Source organism: Rana temporaria, chromosome 9 (assembly GCF_905171775.1).
Source record: "Rana temporaria chromosome 9, aRanTem1.1, whole genome shotgun sequence".
Taxonomy (NCBI): domain Eukaryota; kingdom Metazoa; phylum Chordata; class Amphibia; order Anura; family Ranidae; genus Rana; species Rana temporaria.
In genome coordinates, this window is record NC_053497.1 from 144,648,386 (window position 1) to 144,666,327 (window position 17,942).

The window sequence follows — 17,942 nt, forward strand, 5'->3', positions numbered from 1 at the left end:
TTAAGAGTAGCGTCATGTATGCTTGCAAACCAACGTTTTACTGTATAGACAAAACTTTTTATTTTGGATATAGAGTAAGGGAGGCTTATAGCCCCTGTAAGATTTATTTTTGCCAGCTTCGTTCCATTGGGGAGTTTACCTTCACTTCCTGTCTCAGAGTCAAACATGAAGTGAGAGGAAAGTCCTACAAATTAAGGGAATCTCTTGGGGACCCCCAGGTCCAACAGACCCCCAGGTCCAACAGAACCAGTGTCCCCATTGGTAGATTTCCCCGCTATTACTTTTTTGGGGACAACCCAAAATATGGGATTTTTTTTTACTTTCAAGGATGATGGTAAACAGGACAAATGGAGAGAATCTCCCCAACAGGAGCACAGACAGCTATAAAAACCTGCCAGGTGTTCCAATCCCTCTGCACTTTACCCAAAAGTTTTACCTTTAGTTATACTTTAAATATAATTACCTACACAAATCAGAATTCATTGAGACTGGTTAACTGTGATTCACCAATATGATGTTTGTTATGCCAGACCTGTCCCAACTCAAGGGGAGCAAATAAACAAAATGTGCCCATCGGCCAGAAAGGAAATCGGTTCTGAGAAAAACATGCTGACTGCCAATGCGGACTTGGTTTCTGAAAAGGCTAGTTGCCCAGTTATCATGCCAATCCTCTGGTTTCGATACCTGCAGTCACTTTCCTAAACCTAGTAGGCAAGTCAAAAGACTTCACTTTTTGCATACTTGTTCTAGGCCATTCAGAAAATACTGCTCAGCTAGCATTTTCAGAAAAGAATCAGTAAAAGGCATCAGTACAAGTTAGGGAAAAAAAAAAAAAAAAAAAAGCTTAAATAATACGACGTGATGCTAGAAGGGTAAAGAGAGACAGTTCTGCTCATCTGTTTGCCCTTGCCAGCAATACCAACTCACTTTTGCTTCACTTTTCTGCCACTGGGAGCACATAACCCATACTGTCAGGTATGAAGGAGCATGTCACCCCCCCCCCCCCCCCCCAAAGTGACAGCAATGCTGTCAAACGGAGGAGCAGGATGAGGGCAGAGCCTTGTGAAAGCTCCAACTAAAGCAACTTGGCACTTATGCACATCTTCTTTACCCAATTGCATTAATAAAAACGGTAGGGGAGAAAAGAAGAGGTTCGTATATGCTGTTGAGGAGTAAGTAAAGCAATCCTACTGCTTTAAATATAAAGTGTACCACTGCCACTGTCCCTTTGAAAAGGATATTAAATGCTGTCAACGTACTAAAAAAAAAAGGCGCCTGAGGTTAAAAGTAAGTGGACACCCCCTTAAAATGAAAGTATCACAGCTAAGAGTCAGAGAGTTTATCTGTCATGGAACAATACTCTTGGTAGGGATGGGCTCAGGTGTGTTTGGATCATAGTCCAAACGCACCTGAGCAATCCCGCCAGGAAGCTGTCACTGCACACCGCCAATCATAGACAGCGTGTGCATGTGCCGCTGCGAGCCGGGAAATGTCTCACTGCCCATGATTGGCGGTGTGCAGTGACGGCTTCCTGTCGGGACTACCAACATGCCCGAGCCCATCCCTAATTCTTGGTTTATGGTCTTAAGCTATGATACTTTAAACTTGACCCACACAGTAGTGCAGACAGAAAAATCAAACATTAAACAAGATGCATATTAAATTTTGGTGAACAGTGATGTGATTGGGGGGGGTGCATATTTCAGGCTGGTTATCCAGGGAATCACACAACAGAAAACAGAAGTTAGGGCTTGAGGGAAATATCAATTTCTATACAGATGTGATGGTGATTTTAGGTGAATATGATGGCATGCAGTAATCAGGATGGTCGATATGAGAGAGGGAAGGAAGTTCTGTACAAAGACTAATACAAATGACGACTTTTTTTTTCCAGAAAAGTCCTAGCTTCTTTTAAAAACGGACCTTTTGTTAAAATTTCCAACTGTAATTTAATCGTGTTGAGCTATAATGCTGCACAAATGACGTGACTTTACAAGCCCGTTGCTTTAAAATGTCACTCAGGATTGGCAGTTCAATCGCCTCTCCAGTAAAAACATTTTTTTTGAATTTTTACAATATTTTTATTATGTTCCAAGAATATTAACTTTATTTTTAATTTTTTTTTTTTTTTGAATAGGGTGGGGAAGGATTCTGTCTGACATCATTGGGAAGATTCCCATTAGCTTGTTATTCTTGTTGCATCAGGAAAACATGTTCTAATCTTTTCTCACGCTACAATCCTGTCTCCAGCAGAAGATTTTCCATTAGATTCTCAACCCAAGTTCTCAAGTACCCCAAACGATTCATGTTTTCAGGTTTTTCTTTACTTTGCACAGCTGCTTTAAAGCAATATCAATGACACGTTATTGATACGAGCCATTTTATCTAATGCCCCGTACACACGATCGGATTTTCCGTTGGAAAAACCTTGGATGTTTTTTACGACGGAATTCCGCTCAAGCCTGGCTTGCATATACGCGGTCACACAAAAGTTCTCTGAACCTCCGTCCGTTCAAGAACGCGGTGACGTACAACACTACGAGCCGAGAAAATAAAATTCAATGCTTCCGAGTAAGTGCTACAGACGATCGGATTTTCCGATAGGAACTTTTTCCGTCTGAAAAATTGAGAACCTGCTCAGTCTTTTGCTGGTGGAAATTCCGCCAGCTAAAGTCCGATGGAGCCTACACATGGTCGGAATTTTTGTTCAAAAACTCACATCGGACTTTTGCTGGCGGAATTTCCGATCGTGTGTACGGGGCATAAGGGAAGTTTCCAAAACATGGCCCGTTGGGGGTAGTTGAGGACTGAGGTTGAGATCCACTGCCTTAGAGAGCCCGACCCTGGGGCTTTTCCTTTTCAATGGACGAAGTTAAATTACACGCAGGCTCTTTTTAACATCTGTGGACTTGCCTAGACAAGGTTCTTCTAAGCCCGGGGTAGTCAACCTCAGCCCTCCACCTGTTTTGAAACTACAAATCTCATCATGCCTCTGCCTCTAGGAGTAATGCCTGTGATTGTCAGGGTCTTGCAATGTCTCCTGGGACTTGTAGTTTCAAAAGAGCTGGAGGGCCAGCCTGCCCTAAGAAAAGTGTTTGTATGCACGAGGGTTGATTAACTACAACTGCCGGATCTTTATCAAAGAAGAAAAACCTCTGAAAACGCGTTACCTCCCCCCAGCGCCCTCCAATTTCTCAGACACGATAGGGGTTGCCACCAGGCAGACTGTTCCCTGTGCAGAACGCCAACCGTTGGCCAACATTTGACAACTGTCAGGATCTGATCTCTCCAGAGCTGGCGAGAGAGATAGGACTGGCTTACATCCACTGACAGCTTTAGAGTCTATCCATCCAACACCATGCTGACAGCTCAATGGTGTTCTTATCTTCTAACTTGCTATGCAAGTGTACGATTTGTTTTTTATGAAATAAATTACTGCATCATTCTAATGAGGACCCCGCACTGCTATTGCTTGTTTTTGTTCGATAAAGCAATAGGTTCATTAAACCAAAAATGATGTCTACGCATTTGCAGTTAACCATAACAGTTTTGTAGTTCTACTGACTTTCTAAACAAAATACTGTCAGGTTAGAATGCCAAACTGGAGGAAGGCAGCAGATTCAAGTATTATACATGAGAATGAACCATCCCTTAATGTAGGACAGCTCACTGATGCAATAGTGTTATTGCTTTTATCTGGAGTAAGGAATATCTGGCCTCTAAAATTTGGCAGTGGAGGGATGCAAGAAAATGGAACTGGCCCAAACTTATTCACCCCCCCCCCCCATGTATTTGTGCAGCATTATGACTAAAATCTGAGCCTGTGGCCCTCATCAGGGCGAGAAGGTAACAAAAGGTCCGCTTAATTTGTCATCTCTGAAACGCCTTCTCCTATGAGATATCACTTGTCTCTTCACCAGGCACAGCAGACCTAGAAAAACATCAGAATGGTGCCTTACTGTCCATCAATCTGTTCCTGGCGCAGCGCAATGCTTCCTTGTTCCTCCAGCAGGTTTTCACGAGAAGCAGACTGTGCGGGATCCAGCTTCTTCACATACGCAGCAGGTACAAAGCCCTGACGGTCATTCACTTCCACTTTCCACCAGTCCTAAAAGCACCATGCAGTAAATTAATAATCATGCACTTGCACAATACATGTTAACAGTTTGCAGAATGATGACAAAGATTGGTGCAATAAGCGAGGAACAAGCTGTTATACAGGGGATCAGCATCATGGTTACTGAGGATACACATAGTTGAAACATGTCAGATAGCTGTATCAACAGATATATAAAAGCAGACTAAGACACACCAGCACTGTCCATATTTTATTGTGCATGTGAGTGAACAATTTATTTTCAGATGCCTAGATCTCCGTATACATGGGCAAGGCTTGGAGGCCATTCTCCAGGATGGGTATTTTTCATTGGTTACCTTATTAGTGCTATTAAGTAGGGTTAGGATGTCTCCTTTCTTCATGGTCACTTCCCTTGGGCTCTTCTCCTGATAATCATACAAGGCCAGAACTAGTTCCTTTCCAGTCTCATCATCTGTTGGTGCAACTTGTTGCTAGAAAGAAGAAGGCGGTCGGTTAGGTGCATAATACCTGCCTAAATATACATGCCCATCAGTTTGACACACAGATGGACGGGTGCACCTGGAATAACAAATCTGTATGGGTTTCATAGTTTGCATACTCCAAGTTAGGAATGCCCAAATCATACCAGATACAGACTTGCTATTGGTGTATGGTGGTGTGACTTATGCATCTCTACTAGGTATCAATTTAATCTGGTGTCTTTGCACTTACCCGGCAAGCTTGGGCCTGTTCATTTAGAGATTGGATGCTACTTCCATATGCCCGAAGATCAGACATAAGAGCTTCATGTTTCTTCAGAAGAGCCTGAAAGCAGGAAAACCATCTAAATAAGAGAGCCGACTAACAGACACGTGTTTGGTGTCAGAGCTTGGGGGGGATGGGTCCTACCTCTGCCGAGTCCTCATCTTTGCCATAGTCTGTGCTTCCAACAATTGGCTCCTTTTCTCTCATCCAGGACTCAGCTTCGTTGGCATCAGCAAAGTACTGCTGAGCTTGGAGAGAATCTTCTAGATCCTGTCTTCGCTGTGATGCCTTGTTCCTCAGAGATGTCCACTTATCATTCAGCCCCCCAAGCTTCACTTTCACATCATCAGAAGCAAAATGTCCTAAAGGATGACAGACCCAATTAGGGTTTCCTAAAGTAGAAGACGTCTAATGACAGGGTACATTGTAGGCGATAAACGCAGGGCTTTTTTTCCCCTCAGAAAATAGGTGCAGGAACTCAACCATGACCCCCCAAAACCCCCACTCACACCCTCCAAATAGCATCAAACACTGGGTGTGGTCTTAGGGGGCATTAAATACCGGGAGTGCATTATCTACAGAGTGCAGAGTTCATGGGTGCGCTACACAAAGAGTGCAGAGTTCAGCCTTCTTCCACAGCCGTTTACCTCTGTATCCCCATCCAAATCTCACTTTCACCCCTCTTTATAGCCGGCTCTAGAACCTCCCTGCACACAGTAAATGGCTCCGCCCCTCTCACTTGCAGGGAGAGCATCTAGTGGGGATAACGGCATCTGCACTGCACCCACATCTCCCTTGTGCCCATCCTGCACTCAGTGGTTGCCACTCAGGAGACCAGATTTGTGGAGGCTGCTGAGAAACCAGCTGGCACTTGTAAACACAAAAGTCCAACTTCTGTGTTTACAAGTGATTAGTGGCCTGAGACAGGGGTGGTGGAACAAAGTTCCAGCTGAAAAAAAAAACCTGGATACACAGCATGGTTCATTGGAAAGACCAAGACTATCTAGGATTTTCATAGCAGCTTAGGCTGGAACAAAGCAGATTTGCACTGGATCTAAAGGAATTTAGAACAGGAGTGTGAGTCACGGTCCCGTTTCTGGTCATGACTTTGCAGGGACAACCAGTACAGCTAAACTAGAAGTACATTATAATTAAAAACAAAAACTCCACGTTTTTGTTAGCCAATATTATGAAAATTAGCTTCTGTTTCAACATGCATTCAACAATTCCATCATCTTGGCTTTATTGCCAATAGTACTCTGTACACAGGAATCTTCTAAATTCGTATCCCCATTTGTGCAATTCACTGATTTTTTCCAAAAGTCGCCAGAGATTAAAATGGAAGATACTCCCAGCAGTATCACCAATGTCTACAGATAATATACCTGCTGCATGCCCACAGGGATAATTGGGATTGATTTTGTGGTTACATGTAAGCCTTCCAATTGGTAAAATGTACAGATATTATCTACAGACGGATCTCTGATATTTTTAAAATCAGAGCTGGACAGATTTTGTCTCTTTTTAAGAAAATGGAATTTACTGTTTTAACCACTTAAGGACCGGACCAATATGCTGCTAAATGACCCAAGGGGTTTTTACAATTCGGCACTGCGTCGCTTTAACAGACAATTGCGCGGTCGTGCGATGTGGCTCCCAAACAAAATTGGCGTCCTTTTTTCCACACAAATAGAGCTTTCTTTTGGTGGTATTTGATTACATCTGAGGTTTTTATTTTTTGCGCTATAAACAAAAGTAGAGCGACAATTTTGAAAAAAATGAATATTTTTTACTTTTTGCTATAATAAATATCCCCCAAAAACATATATATTTTTTTTTTCTCAGTTTAGGCAGATACGTATTCTTCTACCTATTTTTGGTATAAAAAAAAAAAAAAAAAATCGCAATAAGCGTTTATCGATTGGTTTGCGCAAAATTTATAGCGTTTACAAAATAGGGGATAGTTTTATTATTTTTTTTTTTTACTACTAATGGCGACGATCATCGATTTTTTTCATGACTGCGACATTATGGCGGACACTTCGGACAATTTTGACACATTTTTGGGACCATTGTCATTTTCACAGCAAAAAATGCATTTAAATTGCATTGTTTATTGTGAAAATGACAGTTGCAGTTTGGGAGTTAACCACAGGGGGCGCTGTAGGATTTAGTGTTCACCTAGTGTGTGTTTACAACTGTAGGGGGGTGTGGCTGTAGGTCTGACGTCATCGATCGAGTCTCCCGATCAGACCCCCGACCCACGTCTAGGCAGGGACGTATAGGTACGCCAATGTGCCTGTCCGTGCCATTCTGCCGACGTAAAAGTACATGCGGCGGTCCGGAAGTGGTGGCACTCTGTATTCCTACAGAAGTACACACATGCCCAAAGTCAGAGTGATATCTGGACATTAGGAGGCCCTAGGCACACTTTAATGATTACGCATTGATGATGATAAATACAGCCCTGGACCAAGTCTGGAAAAATGCCGGACTCCATAGAGAGAAAACAAAAGCTTTACATAAACAAATTACTGGAACCATTATCCGAGAACAAAATGCTTTGCTATGTACCTTCAGTGATCATGTTGTTTCCCTTTTGTGTGACAGCTTTGATGCGTGGCTCATGTCCAGCTATTTCAGCCTGCAGAGCCTGATGCTTCTTCAGTAGGTTCTGAACACCAATCAGATCCTTGCCTGGAAACCAGATTACAAATGTTAGAATTTTTTGCCAAGAGTCAATCCATCTCTGAAAAAGGTGACATTTAGAGTGATAAGAATGATTACCCCTGTTTGTGGAGGCAGCAATAGGTTCCTTCTCTCTGATCCAGGTCTCTTCATCTTCGACATCCCTGAATAGCTGCTGCAGACGCAGAGAGTCAGACAGTTTCTGTTTGCGAGCAACCATGGGTTCTTTTAAAGCCTCGTAGCGTCCAACCAAAGCCTCCTGCTTGTTCTTAATGTTATCTGCATCGAAATGTCCAGCCTCCTGAAACTGTCGTGCCTGGATGGTGATCCCATCTATACGGTCCTATATAAATATTACCAAGACATAAGAAACATTCCTTAGCAAAAGAACCTGATGGTGAGAATAAGGTCGCATTAGCTTCACAGAGGGAGTAAAAAAATGCCAACAAAAAGGCGAAAGATCCAACTGAAATTAGAAAACAAAAAAAAAAAAAAAAAGAATCATAATAAATATAAAATCTTTTTAAAGACAAAAATCCCAAGCTGTCCGACCTAGGTTATTAAGCAAAAAAAAAAAAAAAAGGGGGGGGGGCTTTTTGTGCAGGGGATATAGCAGAATGTTGAGCGTTAATTCTTTTATGCCTCGTACACACGTCCATGACAGCTTTTGGTTGGGAAAACTGGCTGTGTGTATGCTCCACAGGAAAACCGCCGGGAATCCCGAAAGGAAAAAATCTGAACATGTTTTATTTTTTCCTGCCGGGATTCCCAGCGGTCTTTTTTTTCAGGAAGTTTTCCTATGGGAAACTCTGCGGCGGAGCATACACGCGGCTGGGATTCCCAGCCAAAGCTCTCATGGCAGTTTTCCTGCCGGGAAAACCGGCCGTGTGTAGGGGGAAAAAGCTGCCGAGCAGGTTCTCGGTGGACTTTTTACCGCCGGGAAAACCGATCGTGTGTACGAGGCAATAGAGATGGTGATAATATCCCAGTGGCCTATTGTGTCCCCCCATGAATATTCGTAGAAACAAAATTTGAGTACCTGGTGAGCTGCCACATCAGCTTCCAGCAGAGCATGCTTTTTCTGAAGGTTCTGCACATTGGTCAAGTCTTTGCCATAGTCATCTGAAGCCAAATGTCCTTCCACCTCATATAGCCACAGTTCGATGTCCTCCACATTCCTGTTAAATTGTTGTTGCTGGTTGGCTTCACGTAACTTGATGCCTGGGTAATAAAGCCACAAACATCAGCAATTTAATCTAAAGAAGTGCTCTTCTCCTGGGATGAAATATTCTAAATCAACCTAAAACCCCTCACCTTTCAGTTCTGTGGCTTCCAGCAGCCTCTTCCACAAGGTGAGGACTTCATCCATACGAGCTGCCACTTCATCGGATGCATAATGGTTGACGTCAATCAATTTCTGTCCAGAATTCTCAAGAGCATCAATGCGGCTCTGGTTGGCAGAGAGTTCAGCCTCAAAAGCCTGGTGTTTCTGCACCTTACCCTGGAGATTAGAGGGATCCTGCAGGAGATAACAAGAGAACGCCACTCATTTTAGTTTGTAGGATTCCACATATACACATCCACAGATATAGACTAGATAGTGCACTAGCAGAGTTGTTGGCAGCCACTAGTTGGGTTTTTTGCCTTCCTCTGGATCAACTGTGGGTATAGAATTGGGTATATAGGATTGTACGATATTTTTGTATGTTTAACTGGATGAACTTGTGTTTTCTTTTCAACCTGACCAACTATGCAACTACTGTATCTATTGGCGTATAACACTCACTTTTTCACCCTGCAAATCGGTTGCAAATAGTGTGCCATTTGGGCTGCCTCGGAGAGAACAGGGAGGGGGGGGGGGACGAGCGCCATCAGATTGCATACAGGGAGAATCTTCCGTTTACTCAGCGGCCTCTGTAATAGGAAGTCCCGTCTCCTGGGCCGGCATTGGACCAGTGTTCTGTCTTCATAGAAGCCGATCTAGGAGGCGGGACTTTGTATTTAAAGAGAGTGCCGAGTAAACAGGAGATCCTCGCTGTATGTAATCTGATGGCGCTCATACCCGCCCGCCTCCCTGAGATGGGCATTGATCATGCTGCATTTGTGGCAGTGAGGAGGCTGCAGATGGGTATTAATCAAGCTGCATTGATGGGCAATTGTGAAGCTGAAGATGGGCATTTATGGGCACTGACCCTTATTTTGCTTCAAAGTTCTTTATTTAAAATGTCATTATTTTTCCAGAAACGTCCCTCTTATAATGAAGGTGCGTGTTACACGCATGTGTGTGTTATATGCCGATAAATACGGTGTGCAATTCTTCTGCAACAATGGCAGCTTGTAAATTTCCATTTACAGAGGGGGTGAGCACCAAGCATTCGCGGAACCCTAAATTACCAGCTGATCCAGGAGGAAGGCAGAAAATTCTAATGAATATTGTTGAAATTGCTCGAACAGGAAAATAAAAAATTCTTCCCCAATTCTCAAAGGCAATTGTAAATATACGCCAACATCCAAAAAAAAATTGTTCTTATAAATATTCACAACCAACAGAACCAGTTCCAATGGAATACTATTGCAATTCTTTTTACTGCTCTTACTCAGCCACAAGGGAGATAACTAGGCCTTAGAATTGCTCATTATTTAATTCCTTTATGCTTGCATAAACTTTCATTTGTCTGTTTTACCATAGATATGCATGCAAGCTGTGGGCACATATGCATTATTGCACTGGGAGCAAGATGCATCTGTAAAGACACAAGATGTGATTTTTGGTCTAGGTGCAGCAAGGCTTAAACTCTCCCTGTAGCTTCCTATCGCATCAAATTCTGTTTGTATAAAGAGTTTCTTGCTCACAACTTTTGATAGTAATAAAACTGTGGGATCAACAAAAATTGTACTTTCAAATTGCAACCATATTTTCTAAGATACCTTATAAATGTATGGTGGCAGAGCAAAACAAAAATATAAATCCAAATTTGAATGGCCAGACTAAAAAGTGTATGTCAAAGTGGATGTAAACCAGAGTCATGAAATTTGAATCTATCTACAGTGTTTTCTTATCTTTCTCCAAACCCCTAAGGGCTCTTTCACACGTCCGTTCCGTTCGTCCGTTTTTTGGACGTCCGTTAACGGACCGCAATGATTCCCTATGGGCTAGCGTCCGTTAGCGGATGAGCATCCGCTAACGTCCGTTAGCATCCGTCTGCGTTAAGTTTCGTTTTTTTGGACGGAAGAAAACCCTATTTTTCTTCCGTCTAAAAAACGGAACGGACGAAAAACGGACGTTAACGGATGATCCGTTTATCATCCGTTCCGCTAACATCCGTTTTTCTATGTAAAAAGCCCCAAAAAAATAAAAATAAAAAACGGATGAAAAAACGGATGAAAAAACGGATGCAAAAACGGATGCAAAAACGGATGCAAAAACGGATGCAAAAACGGATGCAAAAACTGATGCAAAAACTGACGAAAAACTGACCGGACGTGTGAAAGAGCCCTAAGTCCAGTGTCTTTTTGTTGCTCAGTTCTTCTGTAAGGCTGGGTTCACACTACGGTTTTCCCGTCCGTCAGCCGCATACGATTTATATGTAAAACCGTATGCGGCTGAAACTGACGGGAACGTATGGAACCGCACATATGTACGTTTTCCATTGACATTAATGTTAAAGAAAAACGTATGCGGTTGCCATACTGTTTTAAAAACGACCGCAAAACCGTGGTTGAACACGGTTTTGCGTACGTTTAAAAAACGTTTTGCCAGCAAATCGTACGCACCCGGATGCATCTGAGTGCATACGATTTGCAATGCATTCTCTATCTTTACGTTTTCCCGTCCGTGCCCGTACGTTTTCAATACTGAAATCGTATGCGGCTGACGGACGGGAAAACCGTAGTGTGAACCCAGCCTTATCAGTATGATAACTTCTGACAAGTTCTCCAAGATGGAAGATAAAAGCAGCTGGAAATTTGGGTGCGTGCTATAAATCAATTAGCAGAGAGCTGGTCTATTCACAGCACAGCTCTGCAAGTATCTGCAAGTATCTTTGTTCATCTGCCTATGTGGGTGGGTGGGTGCCTTTCCTCGAATCAGCTGTCACACAGTGTATGCCAAGACTCCCCTCCCCCTGCTGGAACAGGAACAACAAATTCTAACACAGTGTACACATTCTAAAGATTATAGCAAGCTGAAGACAGCAGATATACATGCAACACTTATGAAGGGAGATTTGTTCCATCCCTGTGTATCATCTGAGGCTGTTTACTCACTAGGTATATGCGAGTTTACATCCACTTTAAAAAAGGAGATCTATAGTCGCAGCATACACATTTCATTTTAGATCAGCATTGTAATAGCAATTGACAATCCAATAAAGGTTTGCTTGAAAAACTCCCTTTCACATTGTGAAAGCAGTCTGTCTGTTCATCCTCTTTTAATAACTTCCTGCACTCCCTGCATGCTTTGCAGCTTCCTCTCAGCCCATTCTTTTGGTTTACTTTCAGATTTTAAAGGACTACAAATCCCATGGTACCTTGCTGCCTTTAAGCTAGAATTCCTGTACTAACTCCACCTCCTGAAACATCTTCTCTCACCACCTCTGTAGTTCAGATAACAGGCTCCGAGGTATACAATTTGTCCCCCCCCCCTTTAAAAATCAATGTTGCTATAGCCACATACATGTTTCTGCAGTAGTATAGTGTAGACTTGGCTAAGGGTTTCCATTCATTCTTTAACAAAAAAAATTCCCAACAAATTTTTGCATCTACAACCTGAAAATTACACTGGTCAGGAAGGGCAACTGTTGACGTGCACAGGAAATCTCACTGTACTCACCTTATAAGACTCATCAGTGGCAGTCTTCATCTTCTCATTAATCCAGCTTTTCAGCTCATCAGAGTCCCTAAAGAACTGCTGGAGATGGAAGGAGTCAGACAGCTGGGTGCGACGATAAAGGGCCCGCTCATGGAGTGTGTTACGACGACTTAGGAGCTAAAGGGTAAAAGGAAACAAAAAACAGTAGCATTAAAAAGGCAATCTCTCACTATTCAGTCCTGTCACTATAGATCTGTAAACTGACACGGTAAGAGCTATACCTTCCTAAAAGGAATCGGATAAAACCAGACTTACCGCATCTCTGCGTGTAGCAACATCATCCATTGCATAGTGTTTATTCTGAATGAGCTTGGTAGCAAATTCATCGAGGGCCTATAAAACAAAAACATACATCAAATGAATCATCTACCATTTACAGTATAAAGACCTATCTGATGTTATTTCAGTGCAATTTTATATACAGTAAAACCTGTGTTTGAGAGTAACTTGGTTTGAAAGCGTTTTGCAAGACAAGCAAAATGTTTTTATTACATTTTGACCTGATATACAAGCGATGTCTTGATATAAGAGTAGCGTCATGTCACAACTGATTATGAAATAGAAGAGAGGCGCCTCTAAGTGTAGCAATATGGTTACATTTAATGAAGGTACAACATTTAGAAACTCACGTGGTTGATGATTAAAACAGGCACATCTAAGTATGCAGGCATCCGGGGTAAAGATGTCCACAAAGACCATGCTGGATTTTGCTTCTAATTCCCTTGTGGAGGCTTCCATTTGTGGACATTTAATGGTTATGCTCCGTGGTTTTGGCTAAGACAGATTCACTTTCTGCATGCCTGTAATCTACGAATGTATGGAAATAGCCAAACTGTAATTTCCGAAGGAGGTCATCACTGGCATTCTCCATTTCTCTCATGACAGGTTTGCTTTAATTGCAAAACGCATGCCAGAATAAAAAGTGCCAGAGGAAAAACCTATAATCCCTTTTTTTATTTTACTTTTTGTTTTTGGAAGGATAGATGTTGAACTGCACCGTGGACAATGACTAGCTTGTTGCAAGAACTTAAAGCGGAGGTTCACCCTCAAACTGAACTTTCTGTCTATCATATCTGCAGCCTTAACAAATCCCTGTAGCGTTGTAATTTTTTTTAAGATCGGTACCCTTACCTGTATTCAGCATGACTTCCGGGTCTTCTTCCCTGCGGAGAGTGGGCGTGTCGCTCCTTTTCCCCCCGACGAGAGGTAATGGGAGCTGTGTGCAAGGTCTCCTGGGAGCGACGTTTCACCACTCACAGGAGACCATCCAAAATAGCTAGGCGTGTATTCTCGCGCTAGCACGAGTGTCGCGGCAAGCGGGTCACATGACGCAGGAATCCAGGAAGTGTTTGCTTGTGGGCTTCACAATGCCCACAAGCAAGATGGAAAAGCCCTAGACTAATTTTTATAACTTATTCTTCTTCACGAAAACGGAACCGACGGAGGGAAGAGTGGCTAGCAAGTGAGTAGTACCGTGCTAGCTATATTGCAAAGCATTGCAGATTTTATAAAAAAAATGCATAACCCGCGGAACCTCATGTCATACCGTGATTTTCTCTTCTTGGGCGCTGAGGGATTTTTCAAAATCTTCATGTTTCTTCAGAAGTGCTTCCACACTATCCAGAGAATCGCCCAGGTCTTCGTTGAGTAAGAAAGCCTGATAAAGAACCAGAGTTTTAGAACAACCGACTTGCAGATGATGATTCAGTAAAGAGAAGTGAAGGTGATCTTACCTCCTGCTTGCTCATCCAGTTGTCCACTTGTTCGGTATCTCTGTAGAAGAGCTGCAGGTCCATACATTGCTCATACTGCTGTCTGCGCAGCTCCCACAGCTCCAGGAGGGAGGTCCTCTCTTCTGTCAAGATCGTGAGCTACAAGACATAGAATTATTACATTCTGTTAAGTAACACTGTTGATGACTTATGTTAGAGATCCCAAAAAGGCTTCTTTACTGTAAGCATGTTTTGGAGCGTTACATGAAGTTAGGGTAAGGCGATATTCTATTTCACGTGGAACCATCGAGCAACGTAGTTTTTTTCTTCTAGAAACTTATATCCCTGGAAGTCTACGTCCAACGGCTAAGTCTCACTTTACTGATACCACATGTCCCAATCTAAAAAGTGACCCTTCTAGTGCTTGGTGGGGCAATTCTTCCCCCATTTCCTTTTTCACCTTCTCTCTTAGGCCCCTTTTCACACGGTCAGGCAGTTCAGGTTCTCTATGGAGCGTCGGATGTCAGCAGAGACATGTCCTCTGACATCCAACCCGATCCGACAAAATCAGACGGATGGCGATACGTCGCCATCCGTCCATGGCGGTTAGGATGAGATCTGATGAAAACGGACATGCTGTCCGTTATCAGAACTCTCCATAGGAGACAGCGGCGCTGGACAAGTCACTCCCCGCTCAGCGAGCAAAGAGGGACCTGTCATCCGCCGGCTCAGCGGAGAGATCTCCCACTGAGCTGGCGGACCGCTGCAAGCGGACTCATCCCCCGTGTGAAAGGGGCATTACCCCATAACCCCCAGAGCTTGCCAGCTGCCTACACCATACCGCCACCACATACCTCACCTTCATTGAATCTACAATTAATTCCCTATTTTGACAACCACGTATTATGGATGGTCCATTACCCTTTTTAGAGAAGATAAGACCTAGATTTTCCTCTCCCAATCTCCTCTAAATTCTTCTAGCAGCACAACACACAAACAAGCTTAGGTAATAGGCTCTGTGTAATATGTGATGCAACTGCACTGTATAGAACTATGTAGCAAGTGATGCACACACTAGGTTATGCGACACTGGTATGTTAATCCTCGTTCAATGGAAACCCTGGGCAATATACTATACGTCAGACACTTTTGACTCAAGAGTTCTCATGTCATGGTATTGATACCCTTTCATGGATAATAGTGAAATAAAATAAATGAAATCCACCTTCGGAACACCACTACCCTCTCCCTTCCCTCCATTAGTTCCCATTCCCATTTATTAGTAACTTTTTTTTAATTTATGTTTTTTTATTTATATCTGTATAATACTTCAACTCCTACAACAGTACAATTATTATTGCATTTATCTGTATTTCAATGCTGTATCTCATTCTAAGTTGTTGTCATCTGACATACTGTAACTGTTGTAATCTATTACTTTAACCACTTGCCGACCTCCTCATGTAGATATACGTCAGCAGAATGGCACGGACAGGCACATCAACGTACCTGTACGTCCCTGCCTAGATGTGGGTCGGGGGTCCGATCGGGACCCCCTCCGCTACATGCGGCGGTCGGTAAGCCTCGGGGAGCGATCCGGGACGACGGCGCGGCTATTCGTTTATAGCCGCTCCATCGCGATCGCTCCCCGGAGCTGAAGAACGGGGAGAGCCGTGTGTAAACACGGCTTCCCCGTGCTTCACTATGGCGGCGCATCGATCGAGTGATCCCTTTTATAGGGGAGACTCGATCGATGATGTCAGTCCTACAGCCACACCCCCCTACAGTAGTAAACACACACTAAGTGAACACTAAATGTTACAGCGCCCCCTGTGTTTAACTCCCAAACTGCAACTGTCATTTTCACAATAAAAAATGCAATTTAAATGCATTTTTTGCTGTGAAAATGACAATTGTCCCAAAAATGTGTCAAAATTGTCCGAAGTGTCCGCCATAATGTCGCAGTCACGACAAAAATCGCTGATCGCCGCCATTAGTAGTAAAAAAAATAAAAATGCAATAAAACTATCCCCTATTTTGTAAACGCTATAAATTTTGCGCAAACCAACCGATAAACGATTATTGCGATTTTTTTTACCAAAAATAGGTAGAAGAATACGTATCGGCCTAAACTGAGGGGAAAAAAATTTTTTATATATGTTTTTGGGGGATATTTATTATAGCAAAAAGTAATAAAAATTGCATTTTTTTCAAAATTGTCGCTCTATTTTTGTTTATAGCGCAAAAAATAAAAACCGCAGAGGTGATCAAATACCACCAAAAGAAAGCTCTATTTGTGGGGAAAGAAGGACGCCAATTTTGTTTGGGAGCCACGTCGCACGACCGCGCAATTGTCTGTTAAAGCGACGCAGTCCCGAACTGTAAAAACCCCTTGGGTCTTTAGGCAGCATTTTGGTCCGGGGCTTAAGTGGTTAAAAAAAATAAAAAAAACATAAAAAAAAAAAATAAGATTGCAGCAGCTGTAATTTTTCCCCAGGTAGAACATGAACAGGTTTCCCCGCTCTGTCTTTTTTGACCCCATCCAACCCTACCACACACATTCACTGGTTTATATGAGCCATGAACCGTCTCCGATCAAGAAAGCAAGAAGAATTGCTCTTGGCTGCATACCTTCTCCCTGACTTCATCGGAGGCATAGTGTCCAGCATTAAGCAAGTCCTGTCCTGCAGTGTCTGCGGATTTGAAACTGTCTTCATGGGCATCGATTTCTCCCTGTGGGTAGAAGAAAAAATATAAAATAAAAAATTATTATATATATATATATATATATATATATATATATATATATATATATATATATATATATATATATATATATTATACACACACACACACACACACACACATATACACACACACACACACACACATATAATTTATTAAAAACACAGTTGTATTTACATATTACTTCTGGATCGACCCATAATGTTCATACAAAGTTTATATACATAATTACTAGAACGTGTGAATTTTAATTAAAGCCGAGTCATTAAAGTTGAGAAACGTACTTAAAAAACTCTTCGAAATGGCCACTGCAATGCAATACTCTTTTCCTACAGTTGAACTGAATGCAACACTTATTTATTTTTTTCAAGTTGCTCAGAGCAGCGTTTCTTCCGTCCTCAAGGCGTCCCAACAGGTCATGTTTTCAGAATTTCCTTCAGATGAAACTGCTGTGGTAATTACTAAGGCAGTGAAACTGAGCAAATCACCTGTGCAAAATAATGGAGAGCCTGAAAACATGACCTGTTGGGGCGCCTTGAGGGCCGACGTTGAGAAACACTGGCCTAGAGTAAGGGAGGGTTATAACCATGCTAGTTCATTTTTTTGCCACCTGTCTCTCATTGAGGAGTTTTTTTCAGCACTTCCTGTCCCATAGCCAAAACAGGAAGCGAGAGGAAATTCCTCCAGAGTGAGGAAAATCCCTGCTAGATTTATTACTGTTCTGGTGACCACTCAAAATTTGGAATTGAAGCATTGCCTTCAGTAATATGTTAAAGCTGAATGAAATGGGTAAAAGATGTTCTCCACCTGTAGAGAACTCTTCAGATGCGTTTTGCCCTTTTTGGGGCGCAATCACAGAGGCCATTACAAGTAAACCCCAAAATGAGCAAAACAAGTCAAAGGAGTGAACAGGAGCTGAAGCCATCTTGTACCCATCTGATTCACATTTATGCAACAGGGAGTTGGTGTCTGTGTGCCAACGGGCACCATTTTGTTGAAGTCTGGAGCCTGACAAGCCGAGTCGGGTTGAGCGGTATACGAGCGCCACCATTTTCATTATTTTGGACTACATTTTTGGGATGAA

At 42.6% G+C, this 17,942-nt stretch overlaps 1 protein-coding gene across 5 annotated transcripts in view; it reads right to left on the reverse strand.

Moving 5' to 3' along the window:
• Window positions 1-17,942, reverse strand: part of SPTAN1 (spectrin alpha, non-erythrocytic 1) — a 152,510-nt gene that overhangs the window by 54,492 nt on the left and 80,076 nt on the right. For all 5 annotated transcript variants that reach the window (XM_040324734.1, XM_040324735.1, XM_040324738.1 and 2 more), the window contains 13 exons: window positions 16,745-16,846; window positions 14,135-14,272; window positions 13,948-14,058; window positions 12,657-12,734; window positions 12,363-12,518; window positions 8,846-9,050; window positions 8,571-8,752; window positions 7,631-7,874; window positions 7,418-7,540; window positions 4,988-5,205; window positions 4,811-4,903; window positions 4,435-4,569; window positions 3,960-4,108 (listed from right to left, as the gene is read on the reverse strand). In XM_040324734.1, coding sequence (XP_040180668.1) covers window positions 3,960-4,108; window positions 4,435-4,569; window positions 4,811-4,903; window positions 4,988-5,205; window positions 7,418-7,540; window positions 7,631-7,874; window positions 8,571-8,752; window positions 8,846-9,050; window positions 12,363-12,518; window positions 12,657-12,734; window positions 13,948-14,058; window positions 14,135-14,272; window positions 16,745-16,846 — 1,934 coding nt within the window. The remainder of the gene's footprint in view (window positions 1-3,959; window positions 4,109-4,434; window positions 4,570-4,810; window positions 4,904-4,987; window positions 5,206-7,417; window positions 7,541-7,630; window positions 7,875-8,570; window positions 8,753-8,845; window positions 9,051-12,362; window positions 12,519-12,656; window positions 12,735-13,947; window positions 14,059-14,134; window positions 14,273-16,744; window positions 16,847-17,942) is intronic.